Source organism: Cervus elaphus, chromosome 15, assembly GCF_910594005.1.
Source record: "Cervus elaphus chromosome 15, mCerEla1.1, whole genome shotgun sequence".
Lineage (NCBI taxonomy): Eukaryota > Metazoa > Chordata > Mammalia > Artiodactyla > Cervidae > Cervus > Cervus elaphus.
Genome location: NC_057829.1, coordinates 19,273,305 through 19,293,497, shown reverse-complemented (window position 1 = coordinate 19,293,497; position 20,193 = coordinate 19,273,305). Strand labels below are relative to the sequence as shown.

The window sequence follows — 20,193 nt, the reverse complement described above, 5'->3', positions numbered from 1 at the left end:
ACATACTGGGTTGGCCAAAAAATTCCTTTGGTTTTTAAGTAAAAATAAAAGACACATTTTTTGTTTTCACCAAGAACTTTATTGAACAATGTTAATCACCATTTTGTTCCACTATGTTCTGCCAATTTTCAGGCAACTTCATAATCCCATCTTCCCAAAACTTTATCCTTTTAAGCAAAGTAAATTCCAGGTACCTTAACAGTCTTCCAAGGAATTGACATTTTTTTTCCATTAAGAGAATTCTGTAAAGACACAAATACATGGAAATCCGAAGGTGCAATGTCTGGGGAGTACAGTGGATAAATCAGAACTTCCCAGTCAAGTTTTGCCTGATCATCAAAGAAACGTGATCTTGCACTATCCTGATGGCAGATGATGCACTGTCTGTTGACTAATTCCAGACACTATTTGTTGAGTGCTACTTTCCCTTGGTCTAACTGGGAGCAGTATGCTTGTTGGAATTGTTTGGTTTTCCAGAGCTCATAATAGAGGACTCCCTTCCAATCCCACCATATCTACATCACCACCTTCTTTAGATGAAGACTGGCCTGAATTAAGTGTGGTTGGTGGTGGTTCATTTCGCTTGCCCCATGATCTCTTCTGTTCTACCTCATGGAACAGCATCCACTTTTCATCGCCTGTCACATTGCCCATTTCTGTTCTAAAAATGAGTGTTTTCATTACATTTAAGTAGAGAATCATGTGCAGAAGTACAGTCAAGGTGTTTTTTTGCTTAACTTATGTAGAACTGAAACATCAAAGGGAATAACATAATCAAACTGGTGCAACTGATTTTCATAGTTGAGTTGGCTATTTTGAAATATGTTGGCTCTCTCCTGTATGGTATAATGGTGATTGTTCTCAATGCGTCAATTTGATCGCTATCAACTTCCAACTGGTCTACCCGACTGTGGAACATCGTTCAGTGAGAATCGCTAACTTCACAAACCTCTTTTGACACATTCCATCAGTCAGAACACCTCCATACACTGCACAAATCTTTTTTTGCATTTCAGTTGCATTTTTACCTCTCTTGAAATAATAAAGCATAACATGTCAAAAATATTTTCTTCCATTCTCAATATTAAAAATGCTACACAAAATTCACCAATTTTGATAACTTTTTTTAAATGCACACTGATGTACAGTTGTCACAATACAATCTAATAAAACTGTTCTGAGTGATGTCAACGACAAGTAAGTGCTACCAGAACCAGCTGATGGAAAAAACCAAATAAACCTTTTGGCCAACCCAATACACTCTACTGATAGACTCAAATACAAAACCTAAAAACAAGATGAAACAGGAGTACTAAAAAGTGTGAATAAATGCTTCAAGGACAATGGAAAAGTAAAGTTAGTCCATTTAATATGTATGTTAGTGGAAATGCACAGAACAGGGTCCTGTGGAATAAGTCAAACTGCTGAAAGTAATGGGGCGGGGGTAGAGGAGGGAGATGGTAGGGGAAGAAAGGGAGGGTGTCTTACGAAGTGTTCATGTCAGAACATTTCATTTTAAAAGTGAATAGACAGGCTAATAACAGTGTCATTATTGGCACAATCTTTTAAATCTCAACTTTTATGAGAAAGGTTAGGCAAGCAAAGTATTGTGAGTCTAGGATACTACAACACTGAGATGGACAATCAACAGAGAATAGAACTCTTATCCTATTTTAAGAAGCTAAGTTTATTTTTGGTTTCATCTGCACCAAGATGAGACACGGGAGAAAAGGAACTTCTGCATGGTTACTTCATCTCATCGTCCTTCTGCTGGTTTCATCACTAGACATGTGAGCCCAACCCTATCCCCTCAGCCCAGTGGTCCCCATCCCCTCAGGAGAGGCTGTTCATCCATATTTTTGCCTCTCCCCCAAGATAAACCAAGTGTATGCTTTAAACACACCCAGTGGCTTATGCCTTCATGTTTCACTTACACCCTCCTCTTCTTCCCGCTCCTGGACCATCACTGGACTCTGCGAGAGGAGAGGCTCCAAGCAGTGCTCCGCTACCCCTGCTCTGAGCTGGGGCGCGGCTGCCTGCAGCCTGAACACTGTCCCTGTGTGCCAGCCCACGAAGGCTGGGTGCCTCGAGGCCTCAGCGACTTCCTTGTTCTCTTCCACCGTAGCTGTAGAGGTAGCTGACTACAAAACATGAAGAAAATCTCTAATGTATCGAAGTAACTGTTTTGACAGAATGTCTTCAAATTCATGTTCAAAATTTCCAACACAGAAGCTGAACAAAACCTGCTTTTAACAAAGGTATAAAATACAATTACTTTATTGATTTATTACAATCAAATACTGCCGACTAGCATTACTTCCACTCGTGCATCATTAAAAACAAAAGGATATTTCCTTGATATTTTCAAATGACGCATTACACAATAAACAAAGTTAGAACTTAAAATGCACCCTGATTAATTATGTAAACTGGTAATTTAAAAAAAAAGCATAACTAATAATTTGGTTCCTTTCTTCATAAATGGAAATTTAAATATTTCTCCTGATAGTCTTGAGGTTATCATTATGTTACGAGTAGTGCAAAGTGTGGCACAGTTTCTTCTAGAAAGGTGTGCCTTACACACCTTATTAGACAAAGGAAATGTGCATAACAAGATGCATACAGTCAACGCATGATAGAAAGCATGTTTCAGATACAAGGCAGCCCCTCAGGCAACCATATTATTTAGGTTTTGCATTATCATTTATGGCATTATAGATTAATTACACATAACATACTTTTATACATTTTAACCCTGAAGATAAGAAAAATAATTGTTGCTTGAAAAAAATTATTCCAGGTAGCCATTTGGTTTGTATCAGGAGAAAGTGAACCTCCAACAGTTTAGTATCTGCCAAGTCTGGAATCATTAACTTGAGTCAGTAAATCAGACACGCGACATGTTTCACAGTGACTGTTGCCAAGTCCTGTCAATGCCTCTTCTCTGCAGTATGCCAGGTGCAGCATCTCCGGGACTACCCTTGCACGTGGTTTTCCCTTTTTTATTTTTGCTGGATTATCTGTATTACCATATTATTTCCTCTCTTTACCTCTTCTATGGCCTTCCATTTTAATTATTCATAAATCCTTTCAGAATATCCTCGGAGAACTCCATGAGGGGAAGTTCTGGAGATGGGAAATCCAAGGGAGGAAGATTGGGTATTGGAATATCCTTGGCTTTCCCAGTGTTTGAGGCAAACTTCTGCCAGGTTGAAGAGGCTGTTGCAGTTTCTGAATGTGGTGGCAAGCTCCATAACTCTGACTTTTCCACAAAATCCGCATCTACATCAAGCTCCTTTTCTACTGGGCCTTTTAGAAGTCTGGCCTTTTCAGCCTTTAGCTGTTTGTTCTCTCTCCGTAATCTTTCATTCTCAGCCACAAGGAATTCCACATGCCTCTTCAAATCTGCAATTTTGGTGGCCTGCTCCTCTATAATTGTTTTATCATCTTTTGGGGCTTTGCTTCCAATGCACGGCTCTGTTGGCTCCCGCTTTTGCTGAAGTAAAAATAGTAGTGTGTCTGGATCCCTGTCAAAGACCCCCTGAATTTCAGGCAAGTGTTTCTCTGTGGAAGGGCTGTACTTCTGAGAGAGCAGGGGGCTCTGGCTGTCTGCATCCTCAGCGGAGGGTCTGTGAGACGCCTGAAGCTGGGCAGCTGCATCCTTGTCTGTGCCCTGCTGGGCTTTCAGTCTCTCCTCCCGCTTTGCCCTCTTCCATCTCTCCTGGATGAGGAGGAGCTGTTTCATGTGGCTATCCCTTTGCAGTTCCAGTGATAAGTGAGCCTATTAACGCAGAAAGAAAGGGACAATTTAACATTTTCTTAGTCTCTTTAGTAATATCCAGTAAACGCTATTCTAGCATCTTCCTTTCTGAATAAGCCCGTATCACTTGAATCTTTTAAATTTATACTATGTTTGCAACTCCATAGAACGCGAAACATTTTCCAAAATAATAAACAGTCTTTCTAGGTAAGCTACCATCTTTATTCATAAACAAAACACTGTTCAAGGAGTCAGAGTAAGTCCTATTCCAATTCCAAATCAACACACTGAATCGTACCTTTTTTGAATGTGCCTTAGCCCTCTGCAATGCTATTTGTACTCAGCTTAAAATCAGAAAATTTCCTGTTTGGACTTCTATTCTACAACTAGCTAAAGTCTTTCTATCAGCAAGGGTTCGATGCACGTCTATATTACACAAGCAGTTCTGGACAGTCAAAAGGAAGTACACAGAATGGAACACAACTTCTACAGAATTGGCATTTTTTCCCGTCACTGAGATCCCCTCAGATCTTCTCAAGTCAATTAAAGATTTACCAAATAACTCCTATATATCTGCCACTTTTATTATCAGGAAATCACCTTTGGTTGAAGATTCAGCTTTGTATAAAGGCATTTTAAAACCCTACACAGGCCCCCCCCAAACACAGAAGACAATGTAAAGCCACTGATGAAATAAAAGTGCCGGAACCGCTTAGGAGTTCAGGAAAAGACAGGTTTGGATTTAAATTATCTTTGACAAGCAAAGGAAAGGCCAACTGGTTTCCCCTTGGCCAGGCTGGCTTGCTTACTGTGAGCTAAACAGCAGAAAAGGCATTAAGAGGGGTCTCTAAAGGACACACATGGCAATCTAAGGTCTATGAGGAAACCCTAGGAAGAAAAGGACAAGCAGTTTCTGCATGCCATCAGCAGCAGTTCAGTTTTAATCTTTATTTTATATTGGAGTATAGTTGATTTACAAAGTTGTACTAGTCTTGGGTGTACAGTAAAGTGAATCAGTTACAGATACACATATATCTACTCTTCTAGATTCTTTTCCCATACACGTCATTATAGAGTGTTGCATAAAGGTCCCTGTGCTGTGAAGTAGGTCTTTGCTGATTATCTATTTTATACATAGTAGTATGTGTATGTCAATTCATTTAGTTTTAATTTCCTTTTTGAAAAACTAATCTCTTCCCCATTTTATGTATTTTTGACTGCAGTGTTTTGGGAGGAGCCATTTTTCCCTTCAAGAACTCATTTCCCCTCAAGAACTTTATTTTATACACGATTCAAATCTCCACAAGAAAACCTTTCTAACCCTTGTTGGAAATATTAAAAGTGTCTTACCTGCTCAGACTGTGTTAGCTTCATGGCTTCAGAAAGATATGCTGATTTAAAAAAAAAAAAAAAAAAGGCACATTAATATATGTCATCATTTTGTTATTAAAAGATTAAAGTAAGATATACTCTTCCTATGACAAAGAGAACTGGTCTTAGAAGCAATTCGGCTACACAGTTATCCTATTCCTGAAAAGGATTTTTTAAAAAAGGATTCTTAACTTCCCCAAAAAGGGGATCAGTAGTAATCAAATGGAGATATCCCATACTTCACCTGGAGGAGCTGGCTCTTTTAAATCACTGTAGATTTCACAGTTAAGGAAGTAAACATGACATAATCAGAAAAACAGAATTAGGGAAGATTAAAATTATACAAAAACCTATCAAAATCCTATTATGCTCACAGAAATATCAAGATAGTGACTATCAATTACTTTTTACACACATGAATACCTAGACTTATCATTTTGGCCTCCTACAAAACCATTTTATTGAATTGTTTCTAAGTTATATCATCAGCCTACTATGAATTTGGTAGTTAAAAGTCTGAAGAACTCACTGACATTTATAATAAGCAGTTGCAGGCAGTATTATGAAATTTATGAAAATGAGCTAACTGCTGGAAAGCACGGAGCCATGTTTCCCTTCAAGAACTCGTGATGCATTTGTGAACTATACTCCCAGCCCTTTCCCATTTTATCTTTCTATGGATTTTATATTTTGTTGTATTCCTCTGTAAGCCCTTTTATAGCTTGTCTGGAACAAGACGGGGTATAAATAACAAGTGTTATTAGCAACAGTAAAAATAACAATTAGTATTAGTTACAGGTTGTGTCCAATTAATCCTCATTTTTTATCTCTTCCTCACTATAAACTTTTTGGCATCTCTCACACATTAAGCTCCTTCTTGCCTTTTTGCTGACACTACAGGCACTGCTTTCTGTCTACTCTTAATCCAAATATTTTAATGATTTTCTAAGTTCGTGACTTGCAACTGTTGTCTGCCAGGTTCTATCACAGTCTTTAAGACAGACTAACTGGGTGCTCCCTCTCCATCAGAAAACAGAGTTGGTTATACAGCCTTTGCTCCACCCATATTAAATTTTTTTTCCTCAACTTTCTTTTACTCCTGTATTAAGTCTGTATAACTGCATACAGACCATTTCTTTTCCTTTTCTTCATGTTTAAGTCTGTTGAGACATTCTATTTCTTACTGTGATAGTGTGGATGAATTTCCCTAGCCATCCTTCCCATTCCCTCTACATACATCTGTCTCCCTGTATGAACTATGGTTTGCTTTACATTCAGTTTCTTAACAAATGCAAGTTTCACAAAACTATGCTTAACCCAAATGGAATACCTCCCTTTGTAGAATCCTGAAACTATAACATGACAGAAGACACCCAAGGACACTGAGTTCCCAAAGAGCAGAGAACTCAACAAGAGTCCACTGTCATTTAAAAGATTTACCCAATGTCATTTTAAAATCTGAGCCTTTAAAAGTTACTTTAAAAGAAAAAAAATTTATTTAAAAAATTAATTTAATTGGAGAATAATGACAATATTGTGGTGGTGGTTTTTAACCTGTTTACATGGTAATGAATTTGCTCCACAGCCACAACAGGAACAAGTGCCCACCATGACAGAAATGTCAGTAGAGAATACTTGTCTCAGAAAATCTAACAATGTGGTTAAACTCCTTCCTTCAATCATGATACGAGGCTAACATTTAAAGTAAATACTAAGTAAATGATGAGGAAAAGGAATTAAGAATATCTGAAGAATCTATTACTTTTTAATAACATCTACTACTATTCTATCATGGATCTGTTGAGCTGCCACAGCCTATCCGCACAGCAGACTGTAAAGCCTATCTGCACACACACAGCACTGACTCTGCACACACAGCACTGACTGCACACACAGCACTGACCCTGCACACACACACACTGACTCTGCACACACACAGCACTGACTCTGCACACACACAACACTGACTCTGCACACACACAGCACTGACTCTGCACACACACAACACTGACTCTGCACACACACAGCACTGACTCTGCACACACACAACACTGACTCTGCACACACACAACACTGACTCTGCACACACACAGCACTGACTCTGCACACTCAGCACTGACTCTGCACACACAGCACTGACTCTGCACACACACAACACTGACTGTGCACACACACAGCACTGACTGCACACACAGCACTGACCCTGCACACACAGCACTGACTCTGCACACACAGCACTGACCCTGCACACACAGCACTGACTGCACACACACAGCACTGACTCTGCACACACACAGCACTGACTCTGCACACACACAACACTGACTCTGCACACACACAGCACTGACTCTGCACACACAGCACTGACCCTGCACACACAGCACTGACTGCACACACACAGCACTGACTCTGCACACACACAGCACTGACTCTGCACACACACACACTGACTCTGCACACACACAGCACTGACTCTGCACACACACAACACTGACTGCACACACACAACACTGACTGCACACACACAGCACTGACTCTGCACACACACAGCACTGACTCTGCACACACACAGCACTGACTGCACACACACAGCACTGACTCTGCACACACAGCACTGACCCTGCACACACAGCACTGACTGCACACACACAGCACTGACTCTGCACACACACAGCACTGACTCTGCACACACACACACTGACTCTGCACACACACAGCACTGACTCTGCACACACACAACACTGACTCTGCACACACACAACACTGACTGCACACACACAGCACTGACTCTGCACACACACAACACTGACTCTGCACACACAGCACTGACTCTGCACACACACAGCACTGACTCTGCACACACACAACACTGACTCTGCACACACACAGCACTGACTCTGCACACACACACTGACTCTGCACACACACAACACTGACTCTGCACACACACAGCACTGACTGCACACACACAGCACTGACTCTGCACACACACAGCACTGACTCTGCACACACACAACACTGACTGTGCACACACAGCACTGACTCTGCACACACAGCACTGACTCTGCACACACACAGCACTGACTCTGCACACACAGCACTGACTCTGCACACACACAATACTGACTGTGCACACACAGCACTGACTCTGCACACACACAGCACTGACTCTGCACACACACAGCACTGACTGCACACACACAGCACTGACTCTGCATACACACAACACTGACTGTGCACACACAGCACTGACTCTGCACACACACAGCACTGACTCTGCACACACAGCACTGACTCTGCACACACACAACACTGACTCTGCACACACACAGCACTGATTCTGCACACACAGCACTGACCCTGCACACACAGCACTGACTCTGCACACACACAGCACTGATTCTGCACACACAGCACAGCACTGACTCTGACGACAAAGACTGATGTGCTCCGAATCATTTCTGTGACACCACAGTCTCAGAGAAGGTTCAGGTCAAGATCTATTTTCAAGTACATATAAACACACATCCTCAAGTCTGTTCACCTTCCGAAAAGTTCACTTTGAGTTCTAAACATTGTTAATGGCTGTTACTAACTTCCCATTTAAGCTTTTGCCCTTTTTGCCGTCTGTAAAAGAGAAGAAATCCACTTAGAGACTGGACTGCATAAGACTGCCAAGGGAGAATTACAGCAACCCAGTTACAGCTGCCAATCAAGGATCTAAAGCAAGAGTCCTCTAACAGTGGGGAATTCTTGGTAGTTTATAGCTTCCTTAACTTTTTTTTTTCAATATAGGGTGGTAAAAATAAGTACACCTCCTTCCCTCCTCCTCCCTACCCCCTGTCAGATTTAGATGGCTTTTTCTTTCTGAGTTTGGTATCTCAGCTGATCAAGCAACCTCTGTATTTCTTTCTACACATTCACAAAGCACTATCAGAACTACCAAGCACAGAGGATGTGAGTCCTTGGCGCTGGAGTCTCAGGGTCTCCCTCCACTCTTCAGCTGAGGCCCCTTCTTCTGCTGGTGAATTCTCTCACTTCAGGCTTTTGTTCCCAACATTCCCCTTCCCCTGTTGTGTCTCTAACATGATTTCTAAACACTAAGTTGCTTACTCTCAGGATATATTTACATCCACACCTCCCAAAACAGCTCTGTTCAAGCCTAGATGTTAAAGGCAATTTAGAAAACAGAGTTCATTCCATCCACATTAACTCTCAAACTAGCATTACATTCACAACTCTACTCTGAAACACAACACAAGGCTATTTTCAAACAAGTCTAAACTCCAAATCAAATCGGCTGGGTGGGATTAAGTAATCACACTTAAAGTTGTACCTCCAAAGTTAGAGCTAATGGAATCCAACAGACTGCCTTTATCTTTTCTACCCCTGAGAAAGTCACAGAATTTAGATAAAGAGAAAGGGGGAGAGGTGTTTAAAGCCCAACATTAATTTTAAGTCTTCCAATGAAGACAGGAATATAGACTAGGAATGAAAGAAACTTCCCTCCCAAGCAGGAAGGGAAGATCCCACATGCTGCTGAGCACCTAAGCCTGCAGGCCACAAGGACTGAGCCCAGGCTGTGCATGCAACTACTGACGCCCATGTGCCCTCGACCCTGCGCTCCGCGGCAGGAGAAGCCACCACCACGAGAAGCTGGGGCATCGCAACAAAGACCTAGCACAGCCAAAAATAAAATTAATAAATAAATCTTAAAAAAAACAACTTTTATACCTTTTATATACTCAGAATATCCTACCAATCAGAGACACTGCTTTGGGAAAGCAAGTGTTCTCCTTTCTTGCTGCAAGTAATAAATCCTTCCTTCTCTGGGGGAAAAAAAAAAAGACTATTTTACCAATCAACACACAATCCATGCTGTGAGGCATGGCCAAGTAGTGATAATAATAAATTAAAAACCACAAAGATTTATGGGATACATATAATGTGCTCAGCCCTACAGCTGAAGGGTACACTTCAGTGGCAAAACTAACTCTTCAACAGTAAGACTTGAAATTTTCTCTTAAAAATTACTGACTTGTAGGCAAAAATCACTGACACAGAAGGACTTTTCTAAGCCAGTCTCCACTGTGCTATCTATATTTCAGCAGTAAGGCAACAGAGGAGAAGAAGATTCTGCCAGGAAAAAACAGGACGCTGACTACAGTACTGGCCTCAGGGAAAAGAAGTGCCTTTCTCTAGCAGGAAGACTACAGGGCCTGCTCAAAGAATGGTGGCCACACCGATTTTGGATGTACCACTCCCACTCCTAAGCTTTTAGGTTTGTTACTCAGCCAACAGAAACCAGTCTGTACAAAACAGACCCTAGAGAGCTATTTCTGAGTTCAACATACACCACTAACTTTTACGACTGGGATAAAATAAGGTGTTTGAAAGGAATCCAGTAATTCTAAATGTCATCAGCGGCATGATACTATAGGCATGAATGTATAGATGAAACTTTCAGAAGGGAAGCTAAAGAAAGACCACAGGAAAGGGTTTCAATGGGTTTTCCATTATCAGCACCTTAGGAAACAGAAACTCAGTGAAAATTAATTGGCTGTAATTAAATTAGTTATTAATTCCAGAACCCAAAATGGCTGAATATTTGAAATCCAAACTCCTCTATAACAACTAAGAGGAACCGACAGACACTTAATGGCAATCACTTCTGTCTCTGGGGATCTTCCGGCTCAGAAAGTTGTGTCTAGGAATCCTTTACCAATAAGGCATATCCAATTTCCATGATTTAGAGAGACCAGGCTAAGAGGAGCTGGAAAATCTAACACACTCACTTGAAAAATATTCTAAGCTGTGTTCTAGTGGGTCAGTAGTGTCAGTGTGGTATATACGCAGGGCAATAACACATCATTACTCTTGTGACTTTCATTCTAAATACTGTGTTGAGAGATACTGGAAAAAAGAAACTGCCCAGCAGTTTCAGACTCAGTACTACTTAAAAAGAATACTCACCTGCAGCCTTTTTGTGACAAGAAATAGCCTCTTCGTATTTCCCTGAAGCTAACAAACGATCTGCTCGTCTGCTCTGTTGATGGGCCTAGAAGACAAACATTCCTGAGTTATTTACTTGAGAAAAAAAAAAAAACAACGAAAACTTTTAAGACAGTAATGCTGTTTGTTGCCACATATGCCAAACCATTACAACTCTATCTGAAACTGGGGAAATCTAATGTGTAGTATCTGAAAGGACTGGTAACTTCTTTCAACTCTACTAATAAACTATCAAGGTTAATACCAGGCACTAACTCCTTCAAGGTGCTCACATTCGTCAGAGATTAACCAAGAGTTAAAATCAGATTGTTACTCAAATTGTATACTTTCTTGTTTTTTAACTCAGTCTTCCTTTTCAACATTAAAGTTACTATTTACATTTTAAAGATAAAAAATTCATTATGTAGTTGAGGAATTAATTATACCAATATTTAATGTTATGGTGGATATTTTTTCAGGTACAACTCACCTGAACAACTAACGCATAAGTACTGAATGCATATGGACTAACTAAGTAGTCATTTGTCTCCTTACATCTGTGTTACATTTAAGAATTATTACAATTCTGTGAAATGTGTTTCATCTCTTACAAAAGGAGCTCCCTAGACTCACAGTGGTCACATATCTTATATAATTAGCAGGCAAGGAAAAAGAAATGGAAGTCTTCCAACTAGGCTAATGTTTTCCTCACTAACAAACTCACAGATAATTTAACAAAGCTACTCAAAGTGAAAAAAGCACTATACACTTATGTTCATAACAGCATTATTCACAGTAGTCAAAAAGAGGAAGTAACCTAAGCATCAATAGAAAAATGAACAAAACATGGTATATATGTACAGTGTAAAATTAGCCTGAAGACAGAGAAAACCGACACATGCTGTAACATGGATGAACTTTAAGGACTTTAAGCTAGTAATGAAATATAAAATGAGCCACTTAAAAAAAAAAAATACTGTATGACCCCACTTATGAGGTATCTGTGCTCAGTCTTTCAGTCATGTCGTGACTCTCTGTGACCCCATGGACTGCAGCCCACCAGACTCCTCTGTCCATGGAATTCTCCAGGCAAGAATACTGAAGTGGGTTGCCATTCCCTTCTCCAGGGATCCTCCAGCCCAGGGATTGAACCCTCATCTCTTGTGTCGGCAGGCTGATTCTTTACCACTGAGATATCTGGGAAGCCCAAAGACATATCTAAAGTAGTCAAATTCATAAAACCTGAAAGTAGAATGGTGGTTGCCAGAAACCAGGGGAGAGAAAGATGGGACATTCTCATTCAGTGGGTGTAGAGTTTCATTTTCACAAGATGAAAAAGTTCTGGACATCTGCTGCACAAAAATGTGAATATTCTTAACACTACTGAACTGTACATTTAAAAACTATAGACGGCAAATTTGGGAGATCCCTGATGGTCTAGTGGTTAGGAATCAGTGCTTTCACTGCCATGGCCCAGGTTCAATCCCTGGTCAGGGAACTGAGATCCCATAAGCCACATGGTGTGGTCAAAAACTTTTTTAATTAAAAAAAAAAATCAGAGATGGAAAACTGTATGTTCTCTGTACTTTACCTTAGTGTGTTTAACAGCAAAAATCAAATCTGTGTCAGGTATAAAATGATTCGTCTTGAATGCTTTTCAAAAGATGTGCCACTGATGCCTCATAAAACCATGTCAGAGGATCACTCTTGTAGCTGAGATCAGAAATGTTCTGAGCATGCTTACAAATCATGCTCAGTGGAAAACAGGTGAAGACAAAAGCAGGAACAGTACACTTCTAGCAATGCATGCATGCTATTTACATATGCACTTCTAGCAAAGGCATGCTGTTCACATTTCTCCTGTTTCTATTTTAATAAGGAAGAAGTAACACTCTTAGAAACAAGATTATTCTTCCAATTGTTTCAGAGGCTTCTTACTCTTCAAACAGTAAACAAACTTTTTCTCTAAGTTTCAATTCATTCCTAAAAAAGGTGGGTGGGTGGGTGGGTAACAGGAAATGACTATGGGCTGAAAGTAGTTTCAACCATGGAGTCTTGGCCTGAAGGAAACAAACATGTTCTGAACACAGGAATATTAGATAGTGTCCAGAAATGAGAGATCTGTGGAAAGAAAACAAAGTTACGACCAACATGATTTCCCCAAGAAGTGTATTCTGAGTACAGCTGAAGCAAGTGACAGGTTCTAGGTAGAGGGGAGAAATGAAAGAATCAGCACATTCCTATACCTCTCTAGGCTGTGAAAGAAGTCCTCCAGAAGAGACAGAGTTCTCTGAAATCCAAAAGTACCTTCTAACTAGGATGGCACAGTGTCGGCAAAGCCCATGAAGAACCTGGGGCACGGGCACAAGTCCTCACTCTCCCACTAAACCAGCCAAATTACCTGGGCCTTCAGGGTCTGCTTCCTCACTTGTAAAATGATGGAGTTAGACCACATCTGTGCTTCTCAAGTTTTAACTGAATCTGAATCCCCTGAAGAATACATGTAGACTCTTCTTCAGTAGGACCTCAGATTCCACTGGTAAAGCTAGACCCACAGGTTCCCAGACACACTTGAGAAGCAGGGATGAGATGCTCTCTGGGGTTACCTCATTCTAACGCTGTGTTTTTTAGTTTCTGTCCAATGACATCAATCCCTTTCTACCTTGGACCATATTTATCAAGCTCCCTAGTTAAACTACTACAAGTTTCACAATAAGAGAGTATTTTTTCTTTCTCTCCCCTTTTTCATTATGGTTTATTACAGGATATTGGATATAGTTCCCTGTGTTATACAGTTGATCCTTGTTGGTTATCTTCTTTATATACTATAGTCTATGTCTGCTAATTCCAAGCTGCCCCACCCCATTTCCCCTTTGCTAACCATAAGTTTTCTGTGAGACTGTTTCTGTTTCACAGAAAAGTTCATTTGTGTCATATTTTAAATACCACATATAAGTGACCTCATATTTGTCTTTCTCTGACTTATTACTTGTTATGATAACCTCCAGGCCCATCCATGTTGCCTCAAATGGCATTATTTCATTTTTTGTGGCTGAGTAATATTCCATGTGTACATATGACACAACACCTATATCCATTCACCTGTCCATGAACCATGTGTGGGGTATTGTAATAGTGCTGCTATGAAAATAGATGTGAATGTATCTTTTTAAATTGGAGTTGCGTCTGGATATATGCACAGGAGTGAGACTGCTGGATCATATGTATAGCTATTTTTACTTTAAGGAACCCCCAACACTGTTCTTCACAGCAGCTGCACCAACTTACATTTCCACCAACAGTGTAGAATTCCCTTGTTTCTCTCCAGCATCTTTAATTTGTAGAATTTTTTTAAATGATGGTCACTCTGACTGATGTGAGGTGGTATCTCACTGTAGCTTTGATTTGAATTTCTCTATTAGTGATGTTGAACATCTTTTCATGTGCCTACTGGCCATCTGTATATCTTCTTTGAAGAAATGTCTATTTGGGTGTTCTGCCCATTTTTAATTGAGTTGTTTGTTTTTTTGTCATGAGCTGTTAGAATATTTTGAAAATTAAGCCCTTGTCAGTCACATAGCTTGCAAATATTTTCTCCCATTCTGTAGGCTGATTTTTTGTTTATGGCTTCTTTTGCAATGCAAAACCTTGTAAGTTTGATTAGGTCCCATTTGTTTATTTCTGCTTTTATTTCTATTGCCTTGGGAGACTACCCTAGGAAAACACTGCCATGATTTATGTCAGAGAATGTTTTGCCAATGTTCTTTTCTAGGAGTTTAATGTTGTCATGTTAAGTCTTTAAGCCATTTTGAGTTTATTTCTGTCTATGTTATGAAATAAACTTTTTTTTTTTTTCCTTTCAAAACCAAAGAAACCAAGAGTTTCCAAGTGGTGAGACCAGGACCTCATGGCTCTTCCAACTCCCCTAAAATGTCTCCATGTAAAATCCAATCTCTGATCACTCTGCCAATTCAGGAGTTACATCTCATTTTAAAACACATACCTACTCTCGTTATCTAGCACATGAGCAATCAAACTCCCTATTAAAATATAGGTCCTACACCAAGTCTTGTTAGACACCCAGCAAATGCTGACTGTTGAGGTTTTCAAATCTCAGCTTGAGCACTTATTAGATACCAGAACTTGGCTTTCTTAACTTCCTGCCCAAGTTTTCTCATCTTTAAGATGAGAATGTTTTTCACCTTAATACCAAAACCTGACAAAGATGCCACAAAAAAAGAAAACTATAGGCCAATATCACTGATGAACATAGATACAAAAATCCTTAACAAAATTCTAGCAAACAGAATCCAACAACATATTAAAAAGATCATACATCATGACCAAGTGGGCTTTATCCCAGGGATGCAAGGATTCTTCAATATTCGCAAATCAATGTAATACACCACATTAACAAATTGAAAAATAAAAACCATATGATTATCTCTATAGATGCAGAGAAAGCCTTTGACAAAATTCAACATCCATTTATGATAAAAACCCTCCAGAAAGCAGGAATAGAAGGAACATACCTCAACATAATAAAAGCTGTATATGACAAACCCTCAGCAGACATTATCCTCAATCATGAAAAATTGAAAACATTTCCCCTAAAATCAGGAACAAGACAAGGGTGCCCACTCTCACCACTACTATTCAATATAGTTTTGGAAGTTTTGGCCACAACAGAGCAGAAAAAGAAATAAAAGAAGAAGTAAAACGCTCACTGTTTGCAGATGACATGATCCTCTACATAGGAAACCCTAAAGACTCCACCAGAAAACTACTAGAGCTAATCAGTGAATATAGTAAAGTTGCAGGATATAAAATTAACACACAGAAATCCCTTGCATTCCTATACACTAAAATGAGAAAACAGAAAGAGAAATTAAGGAAACAATTCCATTCGCCATTGCAACAAAAAGAATAAAATACTTAGGAATAAATCTACCTAAAGAAACAAAAGACCTATATATAGAAAACTATAAAACACTGATGAAAGAAATCAAAGAGGACACAAATAGATGGAGAAATATACCGTGTTCATGGATTAGAAGAATCAGTACAGTGAAAATGAGTATACTACCGAAAGCAATCTATAGATTCAATGCAATCCCTATCAAGCTACCAACGGTATTTTTCACAGAACTAGAACAAATAATTTCACAATTTGTATGGAAATACAAAAAACCTCAAATAGCCAAAGCAATCTTGAGAAAGAAGAATGGAACTGGAGGAACCAACCTGCCTGACTTCAGGCTCTACTACAAAGCCACAGTCATCAAGACAGTATAGTACTGGCACAAAGACAGAAATATAGAGCAATGGAACAAAATAGAAAGCCCAGAGATAAATCCACGCACCTATGGACATCTTATCTTTGACAAAGAAGGCAAAAATATACAATGGAAAAAAGATAATCTCTTTAACAAATGGTGCTGGGAAAACTGGTCAACCACTTGTAAAAGAATGAAACTAGAACACTTTCTAACACCATACACAAAAATAAACTCAAAATGGATTAAAGATCTAAACCTAAGACCAGAAACTATTAAACTCCTAGAGGAAAACATAAGCAAAACACTCTCCGACATAAATCACAGCAGGATCCTCTACGACCCACCTCCCAGAATATTGGAAATAAAAGCAAAAATAAACAAATGGGACCTAATTAAAATTAAAAGCTTCTGCACAACAAAGGAAACTATAAGCAAGGTGAAAAGACAGCCTTCAGAATGGGAGAAAATAATAGCAAATGAAGAAACAGACAAAGAATTAATCTCAAATATATACAAGCAACTCCTGCAGCTCAATTCCAGGAAAACAAAAGACCCAATCAAAAAATGGGCCAAAGAACTAAACAGACATTTCTCCAAAGAAGACATACAGATGGCTAACAAACACATGAAAAGATGCTCAACATCACTCATTATCAGAGAAATGCAAATCAAAACCACAATGAGGTACCACTTCACGCCAGTCAGAATGGCTGCTATCCAAGAGTCTACATGCAATAAATGCTGGAGAGGGTGTGGAGAAAAGGGAACCCTCTTACACTGTTGGTGGGAATGCAAACTAGTAGAGCCACTATGGAGAACAGTGCGGAGATTCCTTAAAAAACTGGAAATAGAACTGCCATATGACCCAGCAATCCCGCTGCTGGGCATACACAATGAGGAAACCAGAACTGAAAGAGACACGTGTACCCCAATGTTCATCACAGCACTGTTTATAACAGCCAGGACATGGAAGCAACCTAGATGTCCATCAGCAGACAAATGGATAAGAAAGCTGTGGTACATAGACACAATGGAATATTACCCAGCCATTAAAAAGAATACATTTGAATTAGTTCTAATGAGGTGGATAAAACTGGAGCCTATTATACAGAGTGAAGTAAGTCAGAAAGAAAAACACCAATACAGTATACTAACGCATATATATGGAACTTAGAAAGATGGTAATGACAACCCTGTATGAGAGACAGCAAGAGAGACATGGATGTACTGAACAGTCTTTTGGACTCTGCGGGAGACGGTGAGGGCAGGATGATGTGGGAGAATGACATTGAAACATGTAAATTATCATATGTGCAACGAATCACCAGTCCAGGTTCAATGCATGAGACAGGGTGCTCGGGGCTGATGCACTGGGATGACCCAGAGGGATGGGATGGGGAGGGAGGTGGGAGGGGGGTTCAGGATGGGGAACACATGTACATCCATGGTGGATTCAAGTCAATGTATGGCAAAACCAATACAGTGTTGTAAAGTAAAATTAATTAATTAATTAATTTTTTTAAAAAAAAAGGATGAGAATGTTGTGAAAATTAAACAAGTTAAAAGACAATAACAGGGACTTGCCTGGTGGTCCAGTGGTTTAAAACCTGCCTTCCAATGCAGGGGACATCAGTTCCATCCCTGGTCAGGGAACCAAGATTCCACATGTGGTGGGGTAACTAAGCCCACCCACTGCAACTACTGACCCTACACTCTAGAGCCTACACATCACAACTAGGGAGCCCACACACTGCAGGCCCCAAGCCCACATGCTACAGCTAGAGAGAAGCTGGCATGCTGCCACAAACAGTCCATGCATGCCGACGAAGAGCCTGTGTGCCACAACTAAGACCCAACACAGTCGAATAAATATTATCTTTAAAAAGAATTTAAAAGCATCAGAGCTATCTACCACCATAAAATGTATAACGTGGTGGAAGAGACTAAACTGCATTCTCTTTCAACTAAAGATACTGTACAAAACTTACTTTCTGTAGTTCTTATTTTTAAAACAATCTTTAAAGATCCTTCTTAAAGCAAAGATTATATGGTCATTTATTTATATTTGTTTCATTATATATAGAAGATTCTATCCGAAAGCAACAAAATACATTCTTCAAGTGCTCAAAGAACATCCTCCAGGATAGATAATAGTGTTAGACCACAAAATAAGTCTTAATAAACCTAAAAAGACTGAAATCATTTCAAGGCATCTTTTCTAGCCACCACGGAAACTAATTACAAGAAGAAATAAATTATAAGAAGAAAACTGGAAAAACTGTAACTATGCGGAGATTAAACAGCATGCCACTGAACAACGAATAGGTCAAAGGAGAAATCAAAAGAGAAATAAAAAATATTTTGAAACAAATGAAAATGGAAATAAAATATACCAAAACTTATGAGATGCAGCAAAAGCAATTCTAAGAGGGAAGTTCATATGGATAAAAGCCTACCTTGCAGAACCAGAAAAGTCTCCAATAATCTAACTTTACACCTCAAGGAACTAGAAAAAAAAATGATGCCCAAGGTTAGTAGAAGAAAGGAAATAACAAAGATTAGAGCAGAAATACACAAAACAGAGATTTTTTAAAAAGCAACAGACAGGATCAGTAAAACCAAGAGCTAGTTCTTTGAAAAGATTAACAAAATTGACAAATCTATAGCTATACACAATAAGTATACTGATGTGAAGAGCCGACTCATTGGAAAAGGCCCTGATGCTGGGAAAGACTGAAGGCAGGAGAGGGGGACGACAGAGGATGAGATGGTTGGATGGCATCACTGACTCAATGGACATGAGTTTGAGCAAACTCTGGGAGATGGTGGAGGACAGGGAAACCTGGCGTGCTGCTGTCCACGGGGTCACAAAGAGTTGGCCACGACTGAACAACAATTCTCTACAAAGAAAAAAAGAGAAGATTCAAATAAAGTTTTAAAATGAGGGAATTTCCTGGTGGTCCAGTGGTTAGGACTCACCGCTTTCACTGTTGTGGCCTGGATTCAATTCCTAGTTGGGGAACTAAGATCCCACAAGCCATATAATGTGGCCAACTCCCCCACCCCCACAGAAATACAAAGGATCATAAGAGACTATTATGAACAATTATCAATATATGCCAACAAACTGGGCAACCTAGAAAAAATGAATGAATCCCTGCAACAAAAACTTTGAAAAAAAACAGAAAACCTGAACAGACCAATAACAGGCATACCTCTAAGATATTTCAAGTTCAGTTCCAGGCTACTGCAATAAAGTGAATGCCGGAGTAAAACAAGTCACAAAAACTTTTTACTTTCCCAATGCATGTAAAAGTTATGTTTACACTACATGTGCGATAGCATTATGTCTTAAAAAAAATGTAGATTTCCTTAATTTAAATACAATACATTTGGAATAACAATGCCAGTAAGACACAGGGTAGCCACAAACCTTCAACTTGTTTAAAAAAAAAAAAATCAGCAACATCTGCAAGCGCAATAAAGTGAAGCACAGTAAAATGAGGTAACCACAAACCTCACACAAAAAAACTCCAGGACCAGATGCCTTCACTGGTGAATTCTACCAAAAATTCAAACAAGAATTAATACCAATCCTTCTCAACCTCTTCCAGAAAAATAGAAGAGTAAGGAATACCTCCATACTGATCTTACAAGGCCAGCATTACCCTGATACCAAAACAGACACGGACACCATAAGAAAAAAAAAAAAAAGCTAGAGGTCAATATCCCTGATGAACAGATACAAAAATCCTTGGCAAAATACTAGCAAATCAAGTGGGATTTATTCCA

The 20,193-nt window shown here is 39.5% G+C and overlaps 1 protein-coding gene across 2 annotated transcripts in view; it reads right to left on the bottom strand.

Annotated features, from left to right (window-relative positions):
- Positions 1-2,261: 2,261 nt before the first annotated feature.
- Positions 2,262-20,193, bottom strand: part of NRBF2 (nuclear receptor binding factor 2) — a 32,147-nt gene continuing 14,215 nt past the window's right edge. The window contains exons 2-4 of one of the 2 annotated variants that reach the window (XM_043926236.1): positions 11,105-11,189; positions 5,111-5,151; positions 2,262-3,781 (exon numbers count right to left, since the gene is read on the bottom strand). In XM_043926236.1, coding sequence (XP_043782171.1) covers positions 3,071-3,781; positions 5,111-5,151; positions 11,105-11,189 — 837 coding nt within the window. In that variant the 3' untranslated portion in view covers positions 2,262-3,070. The remainder of the gene's footprint in view (positions 3,782-5,110; positions 5,152-11,104; positions 11,190-20,193) is intronic. The other variant, XM_043926237.1, reaches the window with a different exon arrangement.